Source organism: Ilyonectria robusta (assembly GCF_021365365.1).
Source record: "Ilyonectria robusta strain PMI_751 chromosome Unknown BGZ61scaffold_19, whole genome shotgun sequence".
Classification (NCBI taxonomy): domain Eukaryota; kingdom Fungi; phylum Ascomycota; class Sordariomycetes; order Hypocreales; family Nectriaceae; genus Ilyonectria; species Ilyonectria robusta.
Genome location: NW_025764453.1, coordinates 651374 through 670075, shown reverse-complemented (window position 1 = coordinate 670075; position 18702 = coordinate 651374). Strand labels below are relative to the sequence as shown.

The window sequence follows — 18702 nt, the reverse complement described above, 5'->3', positions numbered from 1 at the left end:
CTTCTCCCGGTTTACGCATCATCCGAGCGTCCAGACCCCCTCCCTTCGTTCCGCCACCCCAACCGCCGTCGCCGCCGTCGCCCCCAAGATGATGAGCTGGTGGTCGTCCTCGGCCAACACGGCCTTGGACGAGCAGATCGAGAAGGCCACGAGCAGTAGCCTGTATGCGCACCCCAAACCAGCCCGCGCTTTGTTGTTTCCCCCTCGCTGACTGACCTGATGCCCAGTGAGGATATTGCGCTGAACCTCGAAATCTCCGATGTCATCAGATCCAAGACGGTCGCGCCCAAGGAGGCCATGCGCTCTCTCAAACGGCGCATCGGCAACAAGAACCCCAACTCCCAGCTGAGCGCTCTGAGCGTACGGAATCCCATGGCTACTGTAGGATGTTCTGGGGCTGACCTGATCTAGCTTACCGATACCTGTGTTAAGAATGGCGGATCGCATTTCCTCGCCGAGATCGCCTCTCGCGAGTTCATGGACAATTTAGTGTCGCTTCTCCAGGCCGTTGGAAGCGCCGCCGTCAACGCTGAAGTTAAATCGAAGATTCTCGAGTTGATACAATCGTGGGCGGGAGCTACTGAAGGCCGATACGAACTTGGTTATATTGGTGAGGTGTACAAGACGTTGCAGCGAGAGGGACATCAATTCCCACCCAAGATTTCAGTATCGAGCAGCATGATTGATAGCAGTGCGGTAAGAGAGAACCAGCAGAACACGACATGATGGGTAGCTGACAATGCCGGATTCTAGCCCCCAGAGTGGTCGGACTCGGAAGTCTGTATGCGATGTCGAACCGCCTTTACGTTTACCAACCGAAAGCACCATTGCCGAAACTGTGGAAACTGCTTCGACCAGCAGTGCTCGACTAAGACTGTCGCTCTCCCGCATTTAGGAATCATGACCCCCGTTCGAGTCGACGATGGCTGCTATGCCAAACTCACGAGCAAGGGTTTCAAGGAGCCTAGCCCATCCCTCGATCGATCGCCGACGTACCCCCACAAAACTCGCAGCACCTCGGCCATGCAGCCACGGAACGCCCGTGTGGATGAAGGATTCGACGAGGATCTGAAGAAGGCTTTGGCAATGAGCTTGGAGGAAGTCAAGACTCACACGCGTGCGTATGCTGAGCCTGTTATAAGCGCCCCCAAGACCAATGGGGATGCCTCGGCCGCCAAGCAAGCCGAGGAGGAGGATGAGGACCTAAGGGCAGCAATTGCAGCATCCTTGGCCGATATGGAGGAGCAGAAACAAATGCACGCTGCGGTGCTCAAGGAGCACACGTCGAGTAGCGCCGGAGCCGGCACCACCGCTTTCGTCATGCCCAAGAACGACTATGAGTTGACACCTGTGGAGGCAGAAAACATCAACCTCTTCTCGACACTGGTTGACCGGCTGCAGACACAGCCGCCTGGTACCATCCTCCGGGAGCCCCAAATTCAGGAGCTCTATGACAGCATCGGATCACTACGTCCCAAGCTGGCACGGACCTACGGAGAATCTATGAGCAAGCATGGTATGGTTCATCCCCGCGTTGAATGTTTCGGCAGGACTAACTCATCTTCAGATACCCTCTTGGATCTTCATGCCAAGCTCTCAACCGTGGTCCGGTACTACGACCGCATGCTGGAGGAGAGACTATCCAAGGCCTATCACCAACAAAGCCTGGGTGGATACAACCTCCCTCCTCGCCAACAAGCTGGTCCCTACCCGTCCATGCCTTCGCACATGGCTAGCAACCCTGGGGTAGCGGAGAGCTTTTATACTGGCCAGCAACGAGCGAGCTACCATGCCCCTCCGCAGCACCCTTATCAGCAACAACCACCGCAGGCAACTCCCCAGCCTCAATATGCATCGTACGGCCCCGTCCCAACTCAACCCGGCCAATACGCACCACCCCAACAGCTGCCGCCACAGCAGATGCCGCCACAGCAACTGCAGCGGGCCGAGAGCTGGCGGGATAAGGCACCGTCAGCACCATCTGCGCCGCAGGACCCATACCAGCAGCAGCTTCCCCTCGATGCGACTCAGCCGGCCCAGACACCTCAGCAAGCTACTGCAACGCCATCTATCGACCCCAATGCTTCATATTACCTCCCACCGCAGCAGACTCCTCAAGCAGCTCCCCTTGGGCCGTCAGCCCCCGGGCCGGCCCCTGAAGCCGGACCATCTCCTTATCCGAATCTACAGCAACCCATGCAGTACCCGATAGGGTCAATGCCGGCCCCATCACTGCCAACGCCAATTCAGACTCCTGCTCAGCCGGTCCCGGCTGCTCAGCCTATTCAGCCATCTCAACCGCCTCCAACCGCGCAACTCGCCCAACCCCCTCAGCAACACCAGCAGACCCAGCCACCTCAGCCGTCGCAACCGGTTCAGCAAGCGCCCCCTCCGCAGCAACAACCGTACTGGCAACCATCAATGCCCCAGCAACACCAGGCACCCCCCGCCGCGCCGCAGAACTGGGCATACGCCGGCTATGGCCAAGATCCTTTTCCAGCAGTGCCAACTCACGAGCCTGGTCACCCGCAGCAGCAGCAGCAGCCTGTCAAGGAGGAAGCACTGATTGAGCTTTAATGGGTAAGCGGGGTAGAGCAAGGTACTGTCAGAAGGTGTTTGCTATTGCGTGTGTCGGAGACTGGGTTCCAGTGAACCAACGGCGTTGGGCGGGTATCCGTTTTATTCGGCGACAAGAATGTACTGCAGGGGCATCCGATAGGCTTGGACAACCCAGGCGATTACTACAATACCGCGATTTATGAAGAGCACTCAGTTGCCGGCTTGTGCCACTGGGACCCGTAGTTGATGTTGGCTTGCGTGTCATGTGTCCCACGTCCTGATCCTAAGCGCTTACAGATGCTAGAGGCCCTAGATGCCATCGATCTGAAGAAGTAAACTACCGGCAGGTGAAGTATCCTTACTCCCTGTCCCTATGGTTCCCGCAAGAAGCAAGCCGAGGCGCAAGGCAGCGGGGCTTTCACACCACCACCAACACACGGCCCTCCAACCAGGACGATGACTACAAATGACAGATGACAAGGTCGAGGATGAGAAATCCCGATGCTGTAGGGATAGTCGGTGATGATAAATCTGGTCAACTAGCCAGGGAAAAAAAGCTATTTGCCGCGCCATGTGGGCATTCCCGCCACCTCGGTCCCTCAATCGACGACCCAACAGGCGCGAGAACATGTCAAACAAAACCGACCGCGGTCCGCCCCCCGCCCCTCCGCAGGCCGGACCAATCGGCGGCGCGGGGCGGCCCACGCCCGTCATGGCCCTGCAGGGTAGCTCCGCAGCTGCGGCGCCGGAGCCGGACTTCGGTTGGCCGCCCGGCGGGCAGTGTGGGAGTCATTGTTGGCCAAGATGCGACGCGGTTTTGGAGACGAGAGTCGCTGGCTCGCGGGGGCCGCGGGAGCCCGTCGGATTGGATTGGACGCAGGAGAGGGGGTGCGTGTGATGGGATCGTCGATGCGGGCGCGCGCGGACACGAGGGCTGGAGCGCCGTCGTAGGGTCTTCCCTGGATGAGAGAACTGATAAGGCGTTTTTTTTTTCCTTTTCTTGTTCCTGTTTTCCTATCGTCGTGCTTCTTCCTGTGATCTTGTGATCCCGCTGACGATTGAGCTTGCCGGACTCCCGTTGGCTACCTCGTCTATATCCCTCACATCGTCATCATTCTCGAGTGTTACTCTCCCTCACTCTACTTATTAACACCCCGTCACCCACTCTCTCTCTCTCAACAACAGAAGAGAAACAACAACAACAACTACTACTCCACCATGGCCCCCACAATCCACCTCGTCCGCCACGCCCAGGGCTTCCACAACCTCTCCCGGGCCGCCGAGCAGATCCACGACCCGGATCTGACTCCCCTTGGCGAGCAGCAGTGCGCTGACTTGCGCGCCGCCTTCCCGCATCATGCCAAGGTGACCAAGCTGCTGGCCTCCCCCATGCGTCGTACTGTCTACACTTGCCTCAAGGCATTTGGCAACGACGCCCTGCTACCCATCACCGCGCTGCCCGAGTTCCAGGAGATCTCGCACACGCCTTGTGACATCGGCACGGCCGTCCCCAAGGTCTCGGCCGAGTTCGCCGGCAAGGCTGACTACTCCCACGTTGAGGAGACGTGGATTGAGAAGGGTGTTGACAGCCCGTATGAGCCCACGATGGAGAAGCTGGTGGCTCGCGCCAAGTTGGCCCGCCACACGTTGAGGGATGCTGCCGGCAACGGTGATGAGCACATCCTTGTCGTCACTCACGGCGGATTCTTGCATTTTTTAACCGAGGACTGGCAGGGTGTTGATCCTGACCATGGTATGTGACCACCCTCTACTTCCAACGGGAATAACAGAGAAGAGACCCGACGCCTCCAAGACGATAGTTGTCGCTAACTAGTACACAGCTACTGGCTGGCTGAACTGCGAGTACCGCTCATATCAGTTTGTCGACCCCACAGGCAAGGACGAGGACGCTGCCCTCCGTGAAACCAGCGAGAGCTGGTGCCGTCGACATGGCAACTCGATCCCGCTGACGGTGACGGAGCAACGTGAGTTGCGTCCGCTCATGATTGAGAAGATGGGTGACTACCTCCACTTGATCAATGTAAAGAACTAGATTTGGTAGACCGGTGTGACCTGTTAAGGCACAATAAGAGTGAGCGTTTGAGATTGGATGGATTTTAGGAATGGGTCTTGGATAAACTTGGATTGGGCCTCGAAATGGTCGAGGCAGGGAAAAATATTTGGAATGGGATTGGAAACCGAGCTACATACGATTGATATCGGCAGAAGCTGTAGAGAAGACAACGGTGTCGAGTTCCCCAGTCTCACTTGTGAGCAATAGAGAAGAAACGAAAATAGCACCTCCATGATACACACTTCATCACCCTTCATGCTGGGGGAATTCTCGCATCGTCGAGATCTGTCCTCCCAAGCACATCCATGACACTCCGAATCTCCTTCCAGGTCGTCGGCCGGATAGAAACCACCATGATTGACCAACCTGGATCTGATCGGGTGTCCAGTCGAAGTTTGCACTGACAAAAACACTTGGTACCTGCAACATTGGGCCATAAAAACTCACGGGTGGCGCAATCTAAGGGACCTCCGGCTTCCTAGCCAACAAGGATCCCATTTAGATACGGCGGTGACTCCTTGAACAGGCTTCGAAACTGAAAGTGCTGCTTGCGGTAAAAGTTCTCGCGGCTCGAGTACACTACTCGAGCAAATAGTTCAAAAATAGCGTCTGGTTGGTTTTTGAACATTTCCGCCTTGGCACTCAACATTTCGTGGATGTGGAAGAACGTTTTGTGCGGTTTGAGTAGCATCTCCGTGGCAAATGGGACAGGGGAGCTGGGCTTAATCGCAGCCGAAGACCGTCTCATGGGGGAAAGCGATGTAAGTTGTGTAGATTCACAGCCAATTGATTGTAGTGTTCGCGTGCCTTGTGAACTAGGGGTTGAATTGGCCTTGGGCAGCTGCGCACGCTCATGCACTTGGCCCCAGTCAACATCTTGCTCCAGTGGTGAATCATCCTTGACTAAAATCCCAAGGCCCACGCTACTGGATGGGGAAGAGTGCTGTAAATTTGAATCAAATTCATCGGCGGACCTGGAATCGCAATCATACGCTCGTACGACGCTTGATGGCGGTCTCTGCGTCTCTTTGCAGGATGCACCATTCAAAAGCTCGATCATGGTCTCCTCATCAAAGTCAGTCAAAGAGAACGTTTCTTCGGTGTCGTTTTGGTTGCCCAGGTTCCGAGGTGTAGTTGTTAAAAGACCCTCGCTTATTTTGTCCATAAATTGCTCCAGGTCCGAGTCGTCAAATAAGTCAGGGATACTAGAAGTTTGTGAAAGTCTGTTGGTATTCCCCCAGGGACTGCTGATGGATACGGCAGATGTAGCGTCACCGCACATGTGGGGAGTAGGACCATGTTCCTGGTAACTTTGATCCTCAACCAGCACATCGGAAATCCTAGGAAGACAAGACGAGGGGGTGGGGGTTCGTAGACAAAGCAGCGAGGCTGGCGGAGAAGCTGGTAGTGGCTGGTTTCCGGTACGCAGGCGCTTGTGTTTCGAGTTGTAAGGGCCATCATCCAGGCTGTTGAATGCATGCCGCTTGGTAGTGCGCGAGTCAGGTGGAGTAAATCCCGTTACCAAGTCTCGCTGTTGCGAGGGCCGTGTGAAGCAAACCGTTTGGGATTCAAGGCGGGTGGATTTGCAAGCGCTGATCAAGGCACGTTAGCCCGTTAAAAGCGCAACACCTTGACAATGTTCTGACAAGTCAAGTTCTGTGCTCACCTCGTGTCAGTGGTCTCGGGATTCCCGGCAAGTCGTCTCTGTAATGGTGGAGTCGGCATTGTAGTGGCTTGGATGCGTGTACGAAGTTGCCGTGGGGGTTGACTGCCTGCAAGTTCTTCTGTCACTTACAGTTGTCGAGAGCACATATGACAGTCCGGCTTTTCCAAGCGAAGAGGGCAATGGCTGAGGATCATTCGAATCAAGGAATGAGGAGACTCAGTGTTCGTGCTGGTGAAGCAAATTTTCTTGCCAGGGGGAAGTTGAAGAGTTGGCAGTGACGGACAGTGGCCATCCTGTCAGCAGGAAACACCTTGATTGCACCTTCCTTATGTCTCGCATGCCACATCGGGACCAGACTCGTGACCAGACTCGGCCACCCACATCAACCTCGGAGGCATCGAAAAAGAGGAATAAGTACGCCTAAATGCAGAGAAGCAAGGCAGACACTAATCCGACGGCTGATACTTTTGGGCTCCTATATTTCCAGAGTCGTGGATTCACACGCGTCGGGGAGAGCAAGCCTGACTCTTTAGATCCGTGCGCTCCTCCTCTCAGTACAAGGACGAGGATTGTGTTCTCGCGCCGCACCGGAAACGAGATAAGATGTGGTGAGATGAGACGAGATCCGGTGCCGCTGGGTGTCTTATGCCGAAGCAGGGCCAGGAAATCACCGGAAGCAATATCGGCTTTACGGACGATGACCGGCAGAAGCTCCCTGGCCTCCCCATCAATTTGCCGTCCCCCAATTGTGATAGAGCACAGCATTTCTCAGTATTTGGGGGTTAATTGGGGGCGGGCGAGTCCAACTTCCCCCATTGTCTCTGCAGCCCCACAGATTGTCCACCAACCAGGCCCCCAAATTGATGCCCCGCTGGGGATTTGCCATAGAAGTCCTTCCTCGTCTGGGGACGGCCGGGGCTCCGTAGTGTCGGGCTCCGCCGCGCCTGGGCCACCCCAGTTCCCCGTGTGACCTGCAAGTTGGGGTTGAGATCCACCATGGCAAAAGTCAACTCACCAATATCGAAAACTGCTCTTTGCGCGTGCGCGTGCGCGGCGATCGATCTTCTCCGGCAGCGGCAGTGGACGGCAATCTCCCCCCTCGTGGTACCTGCCCCCTCTCGTTCCCCTCTTGCCCTTTCCGGCCCCCGACGTCGCAAGCACATGTCAGCTGCCACGCTCCTGCCATTGGCGTTGCCACTGCCAATGTCATTGCTAATGCCAGTGCGCCGCACTCTCCCGCGAGTGCGGCTCGGAGTGTCTGGCCCGACCCTCCCCCACTCGCTCTCGGCCAGCCGTCTCCTTACTCATTTATCCCGTCCTCCCTCTCCTCGACCTTCTTGTCCTCTTTTTACTCCCTCCTTCATCTTCACTGCACGCTCGGCTTCTTCTCTGTCCAATATACCTAGAACCGCCCGTTTCCTGCACTTCCAGCGCCCCAGATTGTCACAGCGATCGACATCAGCCTCCACATCCACATCCCTATCCCTATCCTCCTGCTCCCCGCGAACCTTCCACTCCCCCACATTTCTACCTCCACGTTCCTGCTAGGAACGGCCCCCTTGCCACGACACTGTAAAACGTAGACGGTCATTTGCGACCGCGTCGTGCGCAAGGATGGAATTCACAACCGCCACTGCGTCGCCTCAGGCAGTGCCTTACAAGCATGATATCAAGGGACCGAGCAACTCGGACAATGCTCGAGAGGCTAAGCGGCCTCGTACCGCCGACGTCTTGCTAGAGGAGCAACTCCCCAACGGAATTACTGAGACAGACGAACAACTCTCTGACGGAATCGTTGAGACAGAGGAGCAACTCCCCGACGGAATTATTGAGACAGAGGAGGAAAAGCAGAAACATTGGTTTGTCGGCAGCATTGACCAAGGCACAACGTCAACCCGCTTCCTTATCTTCAACGGCCACGGTGAGCCCGTTGCCAGCCATCAGATTGAGTTTGAGAACAAGTACCCCCACTCTGGGTAAGTCTAATTTCCCTTTCTCTTGCAAAATTGTTCTAACGAACTTCGTAGGTGGCATGAACATGACCCTATCGAGCTCCTCGAGTCTGTTGAGGTTTGCATTGACAAAGCGGCCGAGAAGTTCGTGGCACAGGGCCACTCCCTGTCTGAGATTCGATCAATCGGCATCACCAACCAACGAGAGACTACTGTCCTTTGGGACAAGACCACCGGCGAACCCTTGTACAATGCTGTTGTTTGGCCTGATACCCGGACTACTTCGCTCGTCCGAGAGCTGAAGAGTCGGCCAGGGGCCGAGAAGCTTCAGGAGCTTTGCGGTCTCCCCCTATCCACCTATCCTTCCAGTGTCAAACTGCTCTGGGTTCTCCAGAATGTCGACTCTGTGCGTAAGGCGTATGAGGAAGGGCGCTTGTCATTCGGTACAGTCGACTCATGGCTCATCTATCGTCTCAACGGAGGCCATGATAGGGAGGGTGGTCCCATCTACGTCACCGATTCAACCAATGCTAGCCGGACTATGTTCATGAACCTCCATACCCTGGACTATGACGACTCTCTCCTCTCATTCTTTGAGATTGATCGTAACAAGCTTGGTCTGCCCAAGATTGTTCCATCATCCCACGCCACTGCCTTTGGCTCACTGGCTCGTGGATCCCTCAAGGGCACACCCATTGCCGGCTGCTTGGGTGACCAGTCCTCAGCCCTCGTGGGCCAGTGTGGTTTCAGTCCAGGCCAGGCCAAGAATACGTATGGCACAGGCTGTTTCCTCCTCTACAATGTAGGGCATGAACCTGTCATCTCCAAAATGGGCCTGCTTGCCACGGTTGCGTATGACTTTGGTCAGGGGCGGAAACCTGTTTACGCCCTTGAGGGTAGTATCGCTGTAGCTGGGTCCGGGGTGAAATTCCTCCAGAACAACCTCTCCATCATCAAGGCGTCCGCGGAGGTAGACGCTGTCGCCAAAACAGTCCCTGACAATGGTGGTGTTGTCTTCGTCACTGCCTTTAGCGGACTCTTCGCTCCGTACTGGATTGACGATGCCAAGGGCACCCTCTGTACGTTTGGTCTCCCTGTTCCCTGTTGATTATAGCTAACCTAAGGTCTTGTAGTTGGTATCACCCAGCACACAGAAAAGGGCCATGTTGTTCGAGCGACACTCGAGGCAACTTGCCACCAGACAGCAGCAATTCTAGACGCCATGGCCGCCGATTCTGGTCACGCTCTCGAGAAGTTGGCTGTAGATGGTGGAATGTCCAACTCGGACCTGTGTATGCAGACCCAGGCTGACCTTAGCGGTATTCCCGTCGATCGACCCGCGATGCGTGAGACAACGGCACTGGGCGCTGCTATTGCGGCTGGACTGGCTACTGGTGTCTGGAACGAACTCGATGAACTCCACCAAGTCAACAGCAAGGGCCGCAAAGTGTTCAGGCCTCAGCTTGAGGTTAGTCAGCGCAAGCGGATGCGCAAAAGATGGGAGCGGGCAGTAGAAATGAGCAGGGGATGGGTCCAGGACGACGAGGAGGATTAAGAGAGTGGGCAAAGGGGTTTGAGGGCGAGAGGGGGTAATGAAGCTGCCAGTTTGTGTATGATATGTCTAACTTAAAAAGGATCAAGGTAGCATAGCGAATGGTGAAGGGGCAATTATTTGGACAAGGAGAAGCAGTTGATTTAAGCGCCTGCGTCTCAGACTCGACCCTGAATTGAGGCCAGCCAACAGCCAACAGTCAATTGGATTAAACGCGTGGAAGTTTAGATGATGCATATCAAGTGACAGGGTCTATCGGTCTGTTATTAATGCCAGCATTGGGTGTTTTCTAGCATTAGCAACTACCGACAGGTTGGCGCTCAATCAGTCACATGCAGAGATAGGGTAGGACCCCGCATTGGTGCCAGGTAAGGAGGGGTTGTGGTTGTTGATGCCCCACACGTGCCTGTCCACAGATGCTTTATTTAGAGCGCCTCTGCTCTGGACCAGGATCGGCGAGCCTGTGCGCCCCGGCTGGGAAGCTAAAATCGGAGTATTCCCATGGTGAAGGTTTCTTGTATCGGTAAGACAAGGCTATCGAATGTTAGGGGATGGCAACAGACGCTTAGGAATCCACGTGATTCGGAACCAGCGAGAGGTAGCCCAGCCCATGCGAATACTGTCGTAAAGCTGCTTGTGTGAAGAAGGGGGGTCAGAAGTGGGTGGGCGAGATGACAGACAAGCTTCTGTTTGGTTCCCGCTTAGGGTGCGGCTGAGCATCCAAAAATTAACACCCCTGCCGCCAGGTTGGCCCCCCCAGCAACGCCGCGACCTAGGAGCCGTTGATGAGGCACTGCTTCTTGCTCAGCCTCATCGTGGGCAGCGCTTGGGTGGAGCGTTCGAGTTGCGGCCAGAGCGGGACGAGGGACAGCGATGGTGGAAAAGTGGTTTTTCTCGGTAGCTGGCTTTGGGGAGCGAGATGATGGGGAATGAGATTGTGGGTTTCGGGATGCAAATACGCGGAGCTGTACGAGGACGGTGTAGACGGTGTGGGCGGGTGGGATGGACTGGACGGATTGGATGGATTGAGACGGTATGGATGGGAAGATGCAGGAGGGTCTCGGTCGTGCCTCGTGGCATCCGCATCGTTGGGAAAAGGTTCAATAATTCGTAATAATCACGGCGCCTCATGGGCGGGATCGGCGCCGTGCATGAGAGGGCAACAGAGAGCCAAGTCACCCAAGTGAGGAATGGCCTAGTCTGGTCTCGGCTCGTCCAGGGCTTTGTGCTGTACGCCAGGACAGGATGAAAAGACCCAGCGTAGGACCGGGGATGCAGCAGGCCAAGGGACGGGAATGGGAATGGGAATGGGAATGGGGACAAAAGAGAAGCAAGTGGGACGTAGAGACGTAGAGTCGCCGTGATACATATTGACTTTGAGGCACAGCCAGAACATCGATGGCCAAGACATTCTCACAGGGAGCAGATACGAAGCAGAGGACGATACTGTACGTGCGGTAGGTAATTAACAGCCCAACGCAGCGGAAGCGGGCTCACCAGCCAACCACAGGGGCCTGAACCGTCCCCACAGGGCCACAGGCCACGGACCCAGGGGGAGCAAAGTCCTAGACAGAGTCCTGGATCTCCACGGCTCTGCTACGTAGTAGCTCTGGCTCTGGCTCTGGGCTCGTCCAGCATACTGCATTTGTCACCCGAGCTGGTCCTATTCCCGCCAAGGTTCGTGTTCCAGGGCGTCTCAGCCTCACTCGCATACGTCTGCTGGGCATGCTGGGCCTGCTGGGCCCCCACTCTCTCACCAAAAGCGAAAGCGAGCGTGTCGTCGCCGGGGAGAGTTGGTTTGGTTCGTGGGTGAATAGGCGTAGGACAGGCTCAGAAACAGGTACGAATGGGATCATCTGCTAGGCCTGGACCTGGACCTGGACCTTGGTGAGGGAGCCCAGTATCGCATCGAATCGCCGAATCGCATCCCCTGGGGATCCCCCTGTAGTATCCTGCTGTCAAACCCGTCGTCCCCGAACCGGCCCACGCCAACAAAGGGCCTGCGACAACGTCGCTTGGGTTGGGTGGCCGAGCTTGGTGGTTCGTCATCACCTTTGTCTGCGCCCATCAGTTCTCTTCCCCGCCGTCATCGTCACCGTTCCAAAAACCTCATCCTCTTTTTCCCCCCATTGTCCTCCCAGTAGAAGGGAATCCCGGCCCTAGCTTAGCTTCAACGTTCTTGTCTTTCCCCAGGCCACTCCAGATTGCCTCTATCTGCAACCTTCAATCGAACCCTTAACTTATCCCGGGTACCCGATCGCCAAAAGCGCACAAAGAAGGGTAGGTGAGGTTTCAACGTTTGAGTGTACGCGCACGCCCCCCACACCCACGCCCGCACCGGCATCCATGGCCCTATCCACCCACGCCCGTCTTCCATCAGAGGCCGGACCTGACAGCGGACAAGGCAGACTGGTGGCCGCTGTGTCCGTCCTTCCAGGGCATCTCAGAACTCGAAAGCGGCGTAGCGAGGGTTCTACAGAGGGCTTCACTAATTTGCACACTAGCCACAGTTCCCGGAAACAGGAACAAGAGACGGCGGGAATTGCCTCTCGTCAGCCCGATTGCGACCCCCGTCGACCAAATCAGAACCCCACCAAAGCAGACGGCGGGGCGACGGCCAATTGCACCACGCCGCAGCGCACCGTACCGTATCGTACCGTACCCGTACCGTACCGCACCAAAACTCTCAGCCCTCGTCGGCGGGACAGGTTCTCGACCGCAAGTCTTCCCGATAACCAGTCAATCAATACCTTAGCCAGCGGCAATTCACATCACGGTGAAGCAACAACGGTTCCAGAGCCGTGTCCATCTCCATCACGGCGAGGAAGTGCCCGGCCTCAATCCTGACAAGCTGCAACGGACCCCATCCCCGACACGACCTTGCCTCAGCCTTACACTGCCAGACAGACTCTAGCGCCGTCAGCTTGGTGTCCCTTTCGCGCAGCTTTTCCTGCTCCACCCCGCCTCTTCCCAAGTTCACAGCCCAGTCCCCTGGTCACCGAGTCCCCCGGCGGCGGGCCCAAGTCCCTATTCCCAACCTGCAGCGCCCCTCGTCAGCCACCACAGCCCAAACGCCCAAGCCTAAGGCGGAGGCACGAGAAGAGCGAGAGCGAGGCCCAGGGTGAGCCAGAGCCAGCGCCAGTGCCAGGTAGCTGACTGCTTCTTACCCATCGCCTAGACTACTTGTCGTCCCGTCACCAAACGCCTTGAAACGCCGCCGCCACCGCCGCCGCTCATAGGGAGATTGAGTTGAGACCGACAGAGCTCATCCATCCAGTCCAGCCAGTCGATCCACAGCAGCCCGGGATAGGTCGATACACGCACGCACTCACGCAAGCACCACGGAGAGGGCTCACCCACTCACTCACACGGCAAGCTCACACAACGAGAGCTCTGGTTCCCACGATCCCACGCTCCCGCAGTCCCATCATCCCCTCCCGTCTCGCCCAGCACGCGCCGAGCCCACGAGTTCCCGGTCGTCAGCCATACACATCCAGTCCCGCTCGCATCCTTCCAGCAACTCAACTCTTGCTTGGTCCCCCGCCAAAACACCACAAAGCAAGTCCAGCCAGCCCACCTGAAGCCTAGGCCAGCCCAAAGCAGCGCCAACAAGAAGCGCCAGCAGCACCGCCAGTCCAGCAGCAGCAGCCAGCCCTCCATAATAGCGCTACCAACACCAGTCACCCACCACAAAGCTCCTCGCCAAAACACATCGTGGCCAGCCCAAAGCCGCCGCCGCCGCCGCCGCCGCCCCCGGGATCCCAGGATACAGAGGCCCAGGCCCAAGCCCAAAGCCCAAAGCCCAAATCACACAGTCCACACCCCTCCCCTCGCGCTCTCAGCTCGTCATTCTCACTCCCCCCTCCCACCCCCGTGCGTGTGCTAATTTCTGACCCGAGCCCGAGCCTCTCTCCCCCTCCCCCTCCCTCCCACCCAATCCAGCCCCATTCCCCCCCAAGTCCTGACCGTCCTGCCCGTCCTGCCCCGTCCTGCCCCGTCCTGCGGCGCTCCCGTGCCTCTGAAACCTGTCCTACCCTTTTCCCCGTCGCCCTCCCCCGACTTTCTTCTTTCCATATGAGTTCTATGAACTCCCGCTTCAAGAGCTTTGGCTTCGGAAAACGCAAATCCGCCGCAAGCATCCAGACCCCCGAGGGTCTCACCCCGAGTCCGACCCCTCCTCCCGGCCAAATACCTCAGCAGCAACTACTTCACCAACAACGCTTCCCGTCTCAACAACAACCGCAGCAACCGCAGCAGCCTCACCACGCTCCCGCGCCCTCCATCGGTGCCTCCTCTTCGACTACCAGCCTCCCAATGAATCACCCGGGTTCTGGCAACCGCCCGCCCAGCTACTCGGCCAACTTCCCTCCCGGCCAGGCTCCCGTTGGCCGCACCAGCCCTCACGTCAACCAGAACCGCACCCCTCCCAGCCAGATGGTAGGAGGACCACCCCCGATCAACACCGGCGCCCCCGTCGGCTACCCTCCCAACATGAACCCCATGGGTCAGGGACCTCCCCCGATGGGCGGTCCCCCGGGCTTCGGCCAGCAGCAACAACAAGTCCAGGGCTATCCTCCCGCCGGAGGTCCCCCGCCGCCCCAGGGCCCTCCCCTCGGCCAGCAGTTCGGGCGGGGTAACCCGGCGGCTGAGGTCGAGGGCGCCAGCAGGAGTAAGGCACAGCTGATTGTCGGAATCGATTTCGTAAGCTTCCGGAAGAGTTCCTTGGATCATGGAGTGCAGTCGCTAACATTGGATGTCGTAGGGAACCACCTTTTCCGGTGTTGCTTTTGCCTTCGCGACCAACAACGAGGCCAAGGAAGATATCATCACCGAGTGGCCAGGAGCTGGCAACTTGACCAAGCAAAAGGTGCGTCACGGCAGCTATAGCAAATATAGGCTTCTGTAACCGTTGTTCAAAGCTAACCGCGGGTGCCCCAGATCCCGACCGTCCTCTACTACGACCAATATCAGAAGGTGGTAGGATGGGGTCCTGATATCGCCGATGCCCTGGCGCCCACCGGCTACCCCAAGCCTGGTGTGCAAAAGGTCGAGTGGTTCAAGCTGCAGCTGATGCTTAGCGGTAACACCTACATCGACCCCATCAACCTCCCTCCTCTGCCCCCAGGCAAGTCAGAGATTGACGTTGCCGCCGACTACCTCTTCAAGCTCCGCCAGGCTATGCGCACGGCGCTGCAGAAGACCCTTGGTGAGGTGTTCAACCGAGAAGAGCGCAACATCCGATACTACCTTACCGTGCCCGCCATCTGGAACGATGCCGGCAAGGCCGCCACTCGATCCGCAGCCATCCAGGCTGGTTTCCTCCGGGACGAGAACGACAACCGCCTAACCCTGGTCTCTGAACCCGAGGCCGCTGCCCTCTTCTGCTCAAAGACTGGTCTGCTGAACCTCAAGGTCCACGACGCCGTCCTGATTGTCGATTGCGGTGGTGGGACCGTCGATTTGATCGCCTACGAGGTCGAGGAGGAGAACCCCTTCACTGTCGCCGAGTGCACGGCTGGATCTGGTGACTCTTGCGGTTCTACCGCCCTGAACCGCAACTTCAGCAACATCCTGCGCACAAAGATCCGCAAGATGAAGCTCCCCGATGGCTCCAAGACGGCCGGCCGTGTCTACGCCAAGTGCATCATGGACTTTGAGAACCGAATCAAGGCCGACTTCCGGAATAACGGCCAGAAGTGGGCTGTCGATGTCGGTATCGAGGCTGAGTTCCCCGAGGCCGGTATCGAGGAGGGTTACATGACCTTCACCAACGAGGAGATTCTCCAGTGCTTCGAGCCCGTCGTCAACCGCATTCTGGAGCTTGTGCGAAACCAGATCATTGCCATCCAGGCCCAGAACCGCACCCTGCAGAACATTCTGGTCGTCGGTGGTTTCGGTGCCTCCGAGTACCTCTTCCAACAGATCAAGCTGCACGTCCCTCCCCAGTTCCAGTCCAAGGTCGTCCGACCCATGGACTCAGTCGCCGCCATTGTCAAGGGCGCCGTCACCGCCGGTATCACCGAGCGAATCATCACCCACCGTGTCGCCCGTCGCCACTACCTCATGGCCACTCTCCAGCCCTTCAAGGAGGGTTACCATCCCGAGGCGTACCGTGTGCCCTCTCTCGATGGCAAGGACCGATGCAAGTTCACCCGACAGATTTTTGTCCAGAAGGGCCAGAAGGTCAAGAGCGGCGAGCCTGTCAAGGTTTCCTTTTTCCGACAAGTCGCCCCCGGTGCCACTCTCATGTACGAGGATGTCCTGTACGCCTGCGACGACGATGTCTGCCCCGAGTATACTAAGGATCCCCGTAAGTTGCCCCGAAGCTTCACTTCCATTTTTCCAGATGCTAACATGTCCCAACAGGAATCAAGGAGGTCGTCACCCTCACCTCGGATCTGTCACGCAAGAACCTGGAGAAGGACTTCGAGCGCATGGATACCCCTCAAGGCACCTTCTACCGTGTCTACTTTGATATTTACCTGACTTTGGATGGTTCCGAATTCAGCGCCGAGTTAGTCTGCCAAGGCGAGGTTATGGGCCGTTGCCGAGCACGTTTCCGGTAGATGTGAGGCTGGGGAAGGAAGGAGAACGCAAGTGGACGATACATTTCGGGTTTCGCTGAGAAACCATATGATACCTCGGAAAAGACACAAACGAAGACGAGACGACAGGGCTGAGACGTCTCTTCCACGAGCGTCCCGAGTGCGATGACAGACCGCGAGCGAGGAACTCAGGCGAGGCGCACCGTCTTGGGGCAGATCCAAATGAGGCTGTGGCAACCATGTCGAGGAGCGGGGAGGATTTTTATTGTTGGATGATCTTGGCAAGAAGGGGTTAAATAGTTGGGCACGGTAGACAGACTTACACGAGCCTTGGAGTTTGACTTCTAAGTTCCAGATGGGGGAGGGAGTTGCAGCATGAACGATCATGATGATTGCCCGGTATATAGACAATTGAAGCTAGTTGAAGTCAGTCAACAAAACTAAAGCGTGCCTGGGAGTTTCCAACGTGCTGTAAAAATGATACCTAGGGTGTCTAAATTTGTTCTGCTGGGTTTGCAGTTGGCACATTGGCAGAACGGAAGGTAATGCTGCTTCCTATCTCATAATTTCCGTTCCAGCAGCTCTGTACAACACGATTCCACTTTCTCGTCACGCTAGCCCTCCAATCACCAATGAAACTAGTGTTAATAGATGGAAACCAACAGCTTCCTGCAATGTTTCCTTTCTTGAGCGTTATTTTTTGACACCAGCACAGGATATTTGGGTACACCAGTTTATAGTCTTGTTTCTCTGTTAAAGACGGCCCGGTCTGACTCAATCGAGCACAGACAGCTCATCGTGCAACCCAATTCCCATTTGCACGGACGATAAAGGAGCATGCGAGCGGGTCGGGCAAGTCGTTCTACGTTTGAGATAATCAAGTGTCTTTAGCAAGTTATATTGGGCTCGTTTAGGAGGAGAGTGAACTTCATTCCGTGCATAAGTCAGCGGGGATGTACCAGCTGGATGGTAGCAAACTCATCCATTACCTTTGTAAAGACATCAGTGGAACCCCCGTGCGCGAAAATACATACTGGCTCAAGATCCTGCGACACAAGGTCAAGTATGGACTCAACGTGAATACCGCCGACTAAAGGGGAATGTAAGTCGGAAGGCGACTTCATCGAGATTGAGTCCAGCGGAAAGCCTAGGTCCGTCTTGTTCATGTCGCTATCTTAATTCTGAATTCGGATTTTGAGTCCACACCGTTTTTCCGATCCAGTTACCGTTGAACAAGCCTGCAAGGTCTGGGTCGTCACATGCAAAGGAATAACCCTCGACTCCTGGTTTCACTGCTTCAGCCATATCTTCAAAGAAATATTTGTTTTAGCATTTCCTCTGACTTTTACATCTGATAGTATAGATGCTTTCGCTTGGGAAATCGTTGGTTAGAAAGTTCTCTGGCACCCAATAACGGTATGCTGATCCAACTTTGGTGTTTCCATTGGCCAAGCAAGGGAGCTCTCGGGATGAACTTTATCACTCCGCATCTGCGTCTAGAATTATGGTTAAAGGTATCTGATCATCATTACCTCACATTCGTCATATTTGACTTCTTGGAGAACTACCAAAATCTACCATTCGAAAGCCTACTACCCTTATCGCCCTTCCCAATGAATCGGTGCTGTGTTTGATGCCCAGGCTGATGAGTTTGTGGATCATTGCCTCTGAGAGGACTAAGTGATAAAGACATAGTTCTGCTGCACCAGTTATTTTCTTGGGCCAGTAATGGGGGTCCTACGGGAACCTGTGGCGTGTCATTCTATCTTCGTCCCTTTGTTATTTGCTGCTTCACAGGTCAGATCCCTTGCGCTGATGATGGGCGCGAGCTGCATTCAGAAACTAAAATCTTGAAGCCAAAGACGACAGCCTGGCTAGACTAGTAGTTTTGACGTATCCATACTCAGCCTTCTTCTACCTGTAGCAGGAAAGTCACGGAAGTTGTGTCGAGTTAATGAGAGTGGCCAAAAAATACCGTGAGCTCAAATTCTCTTGGGCGAAAAGTCCGCCTTTCAGTCCGCTTCCAGTGACAATGAGAGGATCTTCAGATATGTGACTGACTGGAGATTATCCAGCCACAAGGAGGTCTGGATATATGTTGTGGTTGTGACTTTGTTACAACCTGATTATGAAGGTTGCAGTCTATGCTCGGTGCCTCAAGCACACTTGACAACTACATTCAAGGGTCACTAACCCCATCCATTCATTACCAATCCATTCCTACAATGCCGCACATGAGTTTTCGCTTAGTTTTTAACAGAGTATTCTTATTTGCCCACATACACATTACTAATAGCAATAACCCCAAGACAGCAGCTGGGAGAGGGATGCACAATATCGGAATGGGTAAAGTC

General features: G+C 55.9%; 6 protein-coding genes across 6 annotated transcripts; 5 read left to right on the top strand and 1 right to left on the bottom strand.

Moving 5' to 3' along the window:
* Positions 1–88: 88 nt before the first annotated feature.
* On the top strand, positions 89–2577 carry BGZ61DRAFT_536079 (uncharacterized protein; the record flags this gene model as incomplete). The annotated part of the gene is made up of 5 exons (XM_046254347.1): positions 89–162; positions 228–360; positions 412–696; positions 754–1516; positions 1568–2577. The coding sequence occupies 5 exons, from the start codon at positions 89–91 to the stop codon at positions 2575–2577; spliced, it is 2265 nt and encodes a 754-aa protein (XP_046100443.1).
* Positions 2578–2928: 351 nt separating this feature from the next.
* On the top strand, positions 2929–3691 carry BGZ61DRAFT_75203 (uncharacterized protein). Its single transcript, XM_046257049.1, has one exon. The coding sequence runs from the start codon at positions 3033–3035 to the stop codon at positions 3603–3605; it is 573 nt and encodes a 190-aa protein (XP_046100442.1). The 5' UTR covers positions 2929–3032; the 3' UTR covers positions 3606–3691.
* An 86-nt stretch (positions 3692–3777) lies between these two features.
* On the top strand, positions 3778–4612 carry BGZ61DRAFT_360298 (histidine phosphatase superfamily; the record flags this gene model as incomplete). The annotated part of the gene is made up of 2 exons (XM_046241164.1): positions 3778–4312; positions 4401–4612. The coding sequence occupies 2 exons, from the start codon at positions 3778–3780 to the stop codon at positions 4610–4612; spliced, it is 747 nt and encodes a 248-aa protein (XP_046100441.1).
* A 499-nt stretch (positions 4613–5111) lies between these two features.
* On the bottom strand, positions 5112–6490 carry BGZ61DRAFT_591132 (uncharacterized protein; the record flags this gene model as incomplete). The annotated part of the gene is made up of 2 exons (XM_046256672.1): positions 6300–6490; positions 5112–6225 (listed from the first exon to the last, which is right to left on the bottom strand). Exons 1-2 carry the CDS (start codon positions 6356–6358, stop codon positions 5112–5114), a joined length of 1173 nt encoding a protein of 390 aa, XP_046100440.1. The 5' UTR covers positions 6359–6490.
* A 1423-nt stretch (positions 6491–7913) lies between these two features.
* Positions 7914–9806, top strand: BGZ61DRAFT_496803 (uncharacterized protein; the record flags this gene model as incomplete). The annotated part of the gene is made up of 3 exons (XM_046251063.1): positions 7914–8275; positions 8327–9330; positions 9385–9806. 3 exons carry the CDS (start codon positions 7914–7916, stop codon positions 9804–9806), a joined length of 1788 nt encoding a protein of 595 aa, XP_046100439.1.
* Positions 9807–13734: 3928 nt separating this feature from the next.
* BGZ61DRAFT_457656 (uncharacterized protein) lies at positions 13735–16778 on the top strand. The gene is made up of 4 exons (XM_046246674.1): positions 13735–14504; positions 14566–14670; positions 14742–16113; positions 16170–16778. Exons 1-4 carry the CDS (start codon positions 13878–13880, stop codon positions 16367–16369), a joined length of 2304 nt encoding a protein of 767 aa, XP_046100438.1. The 5' UTR covers positions 13735–13877; the 3' UTR covers positions 16370–16778.
* Positions 16779–18702: the final 1924 nt, after the last annotated feature.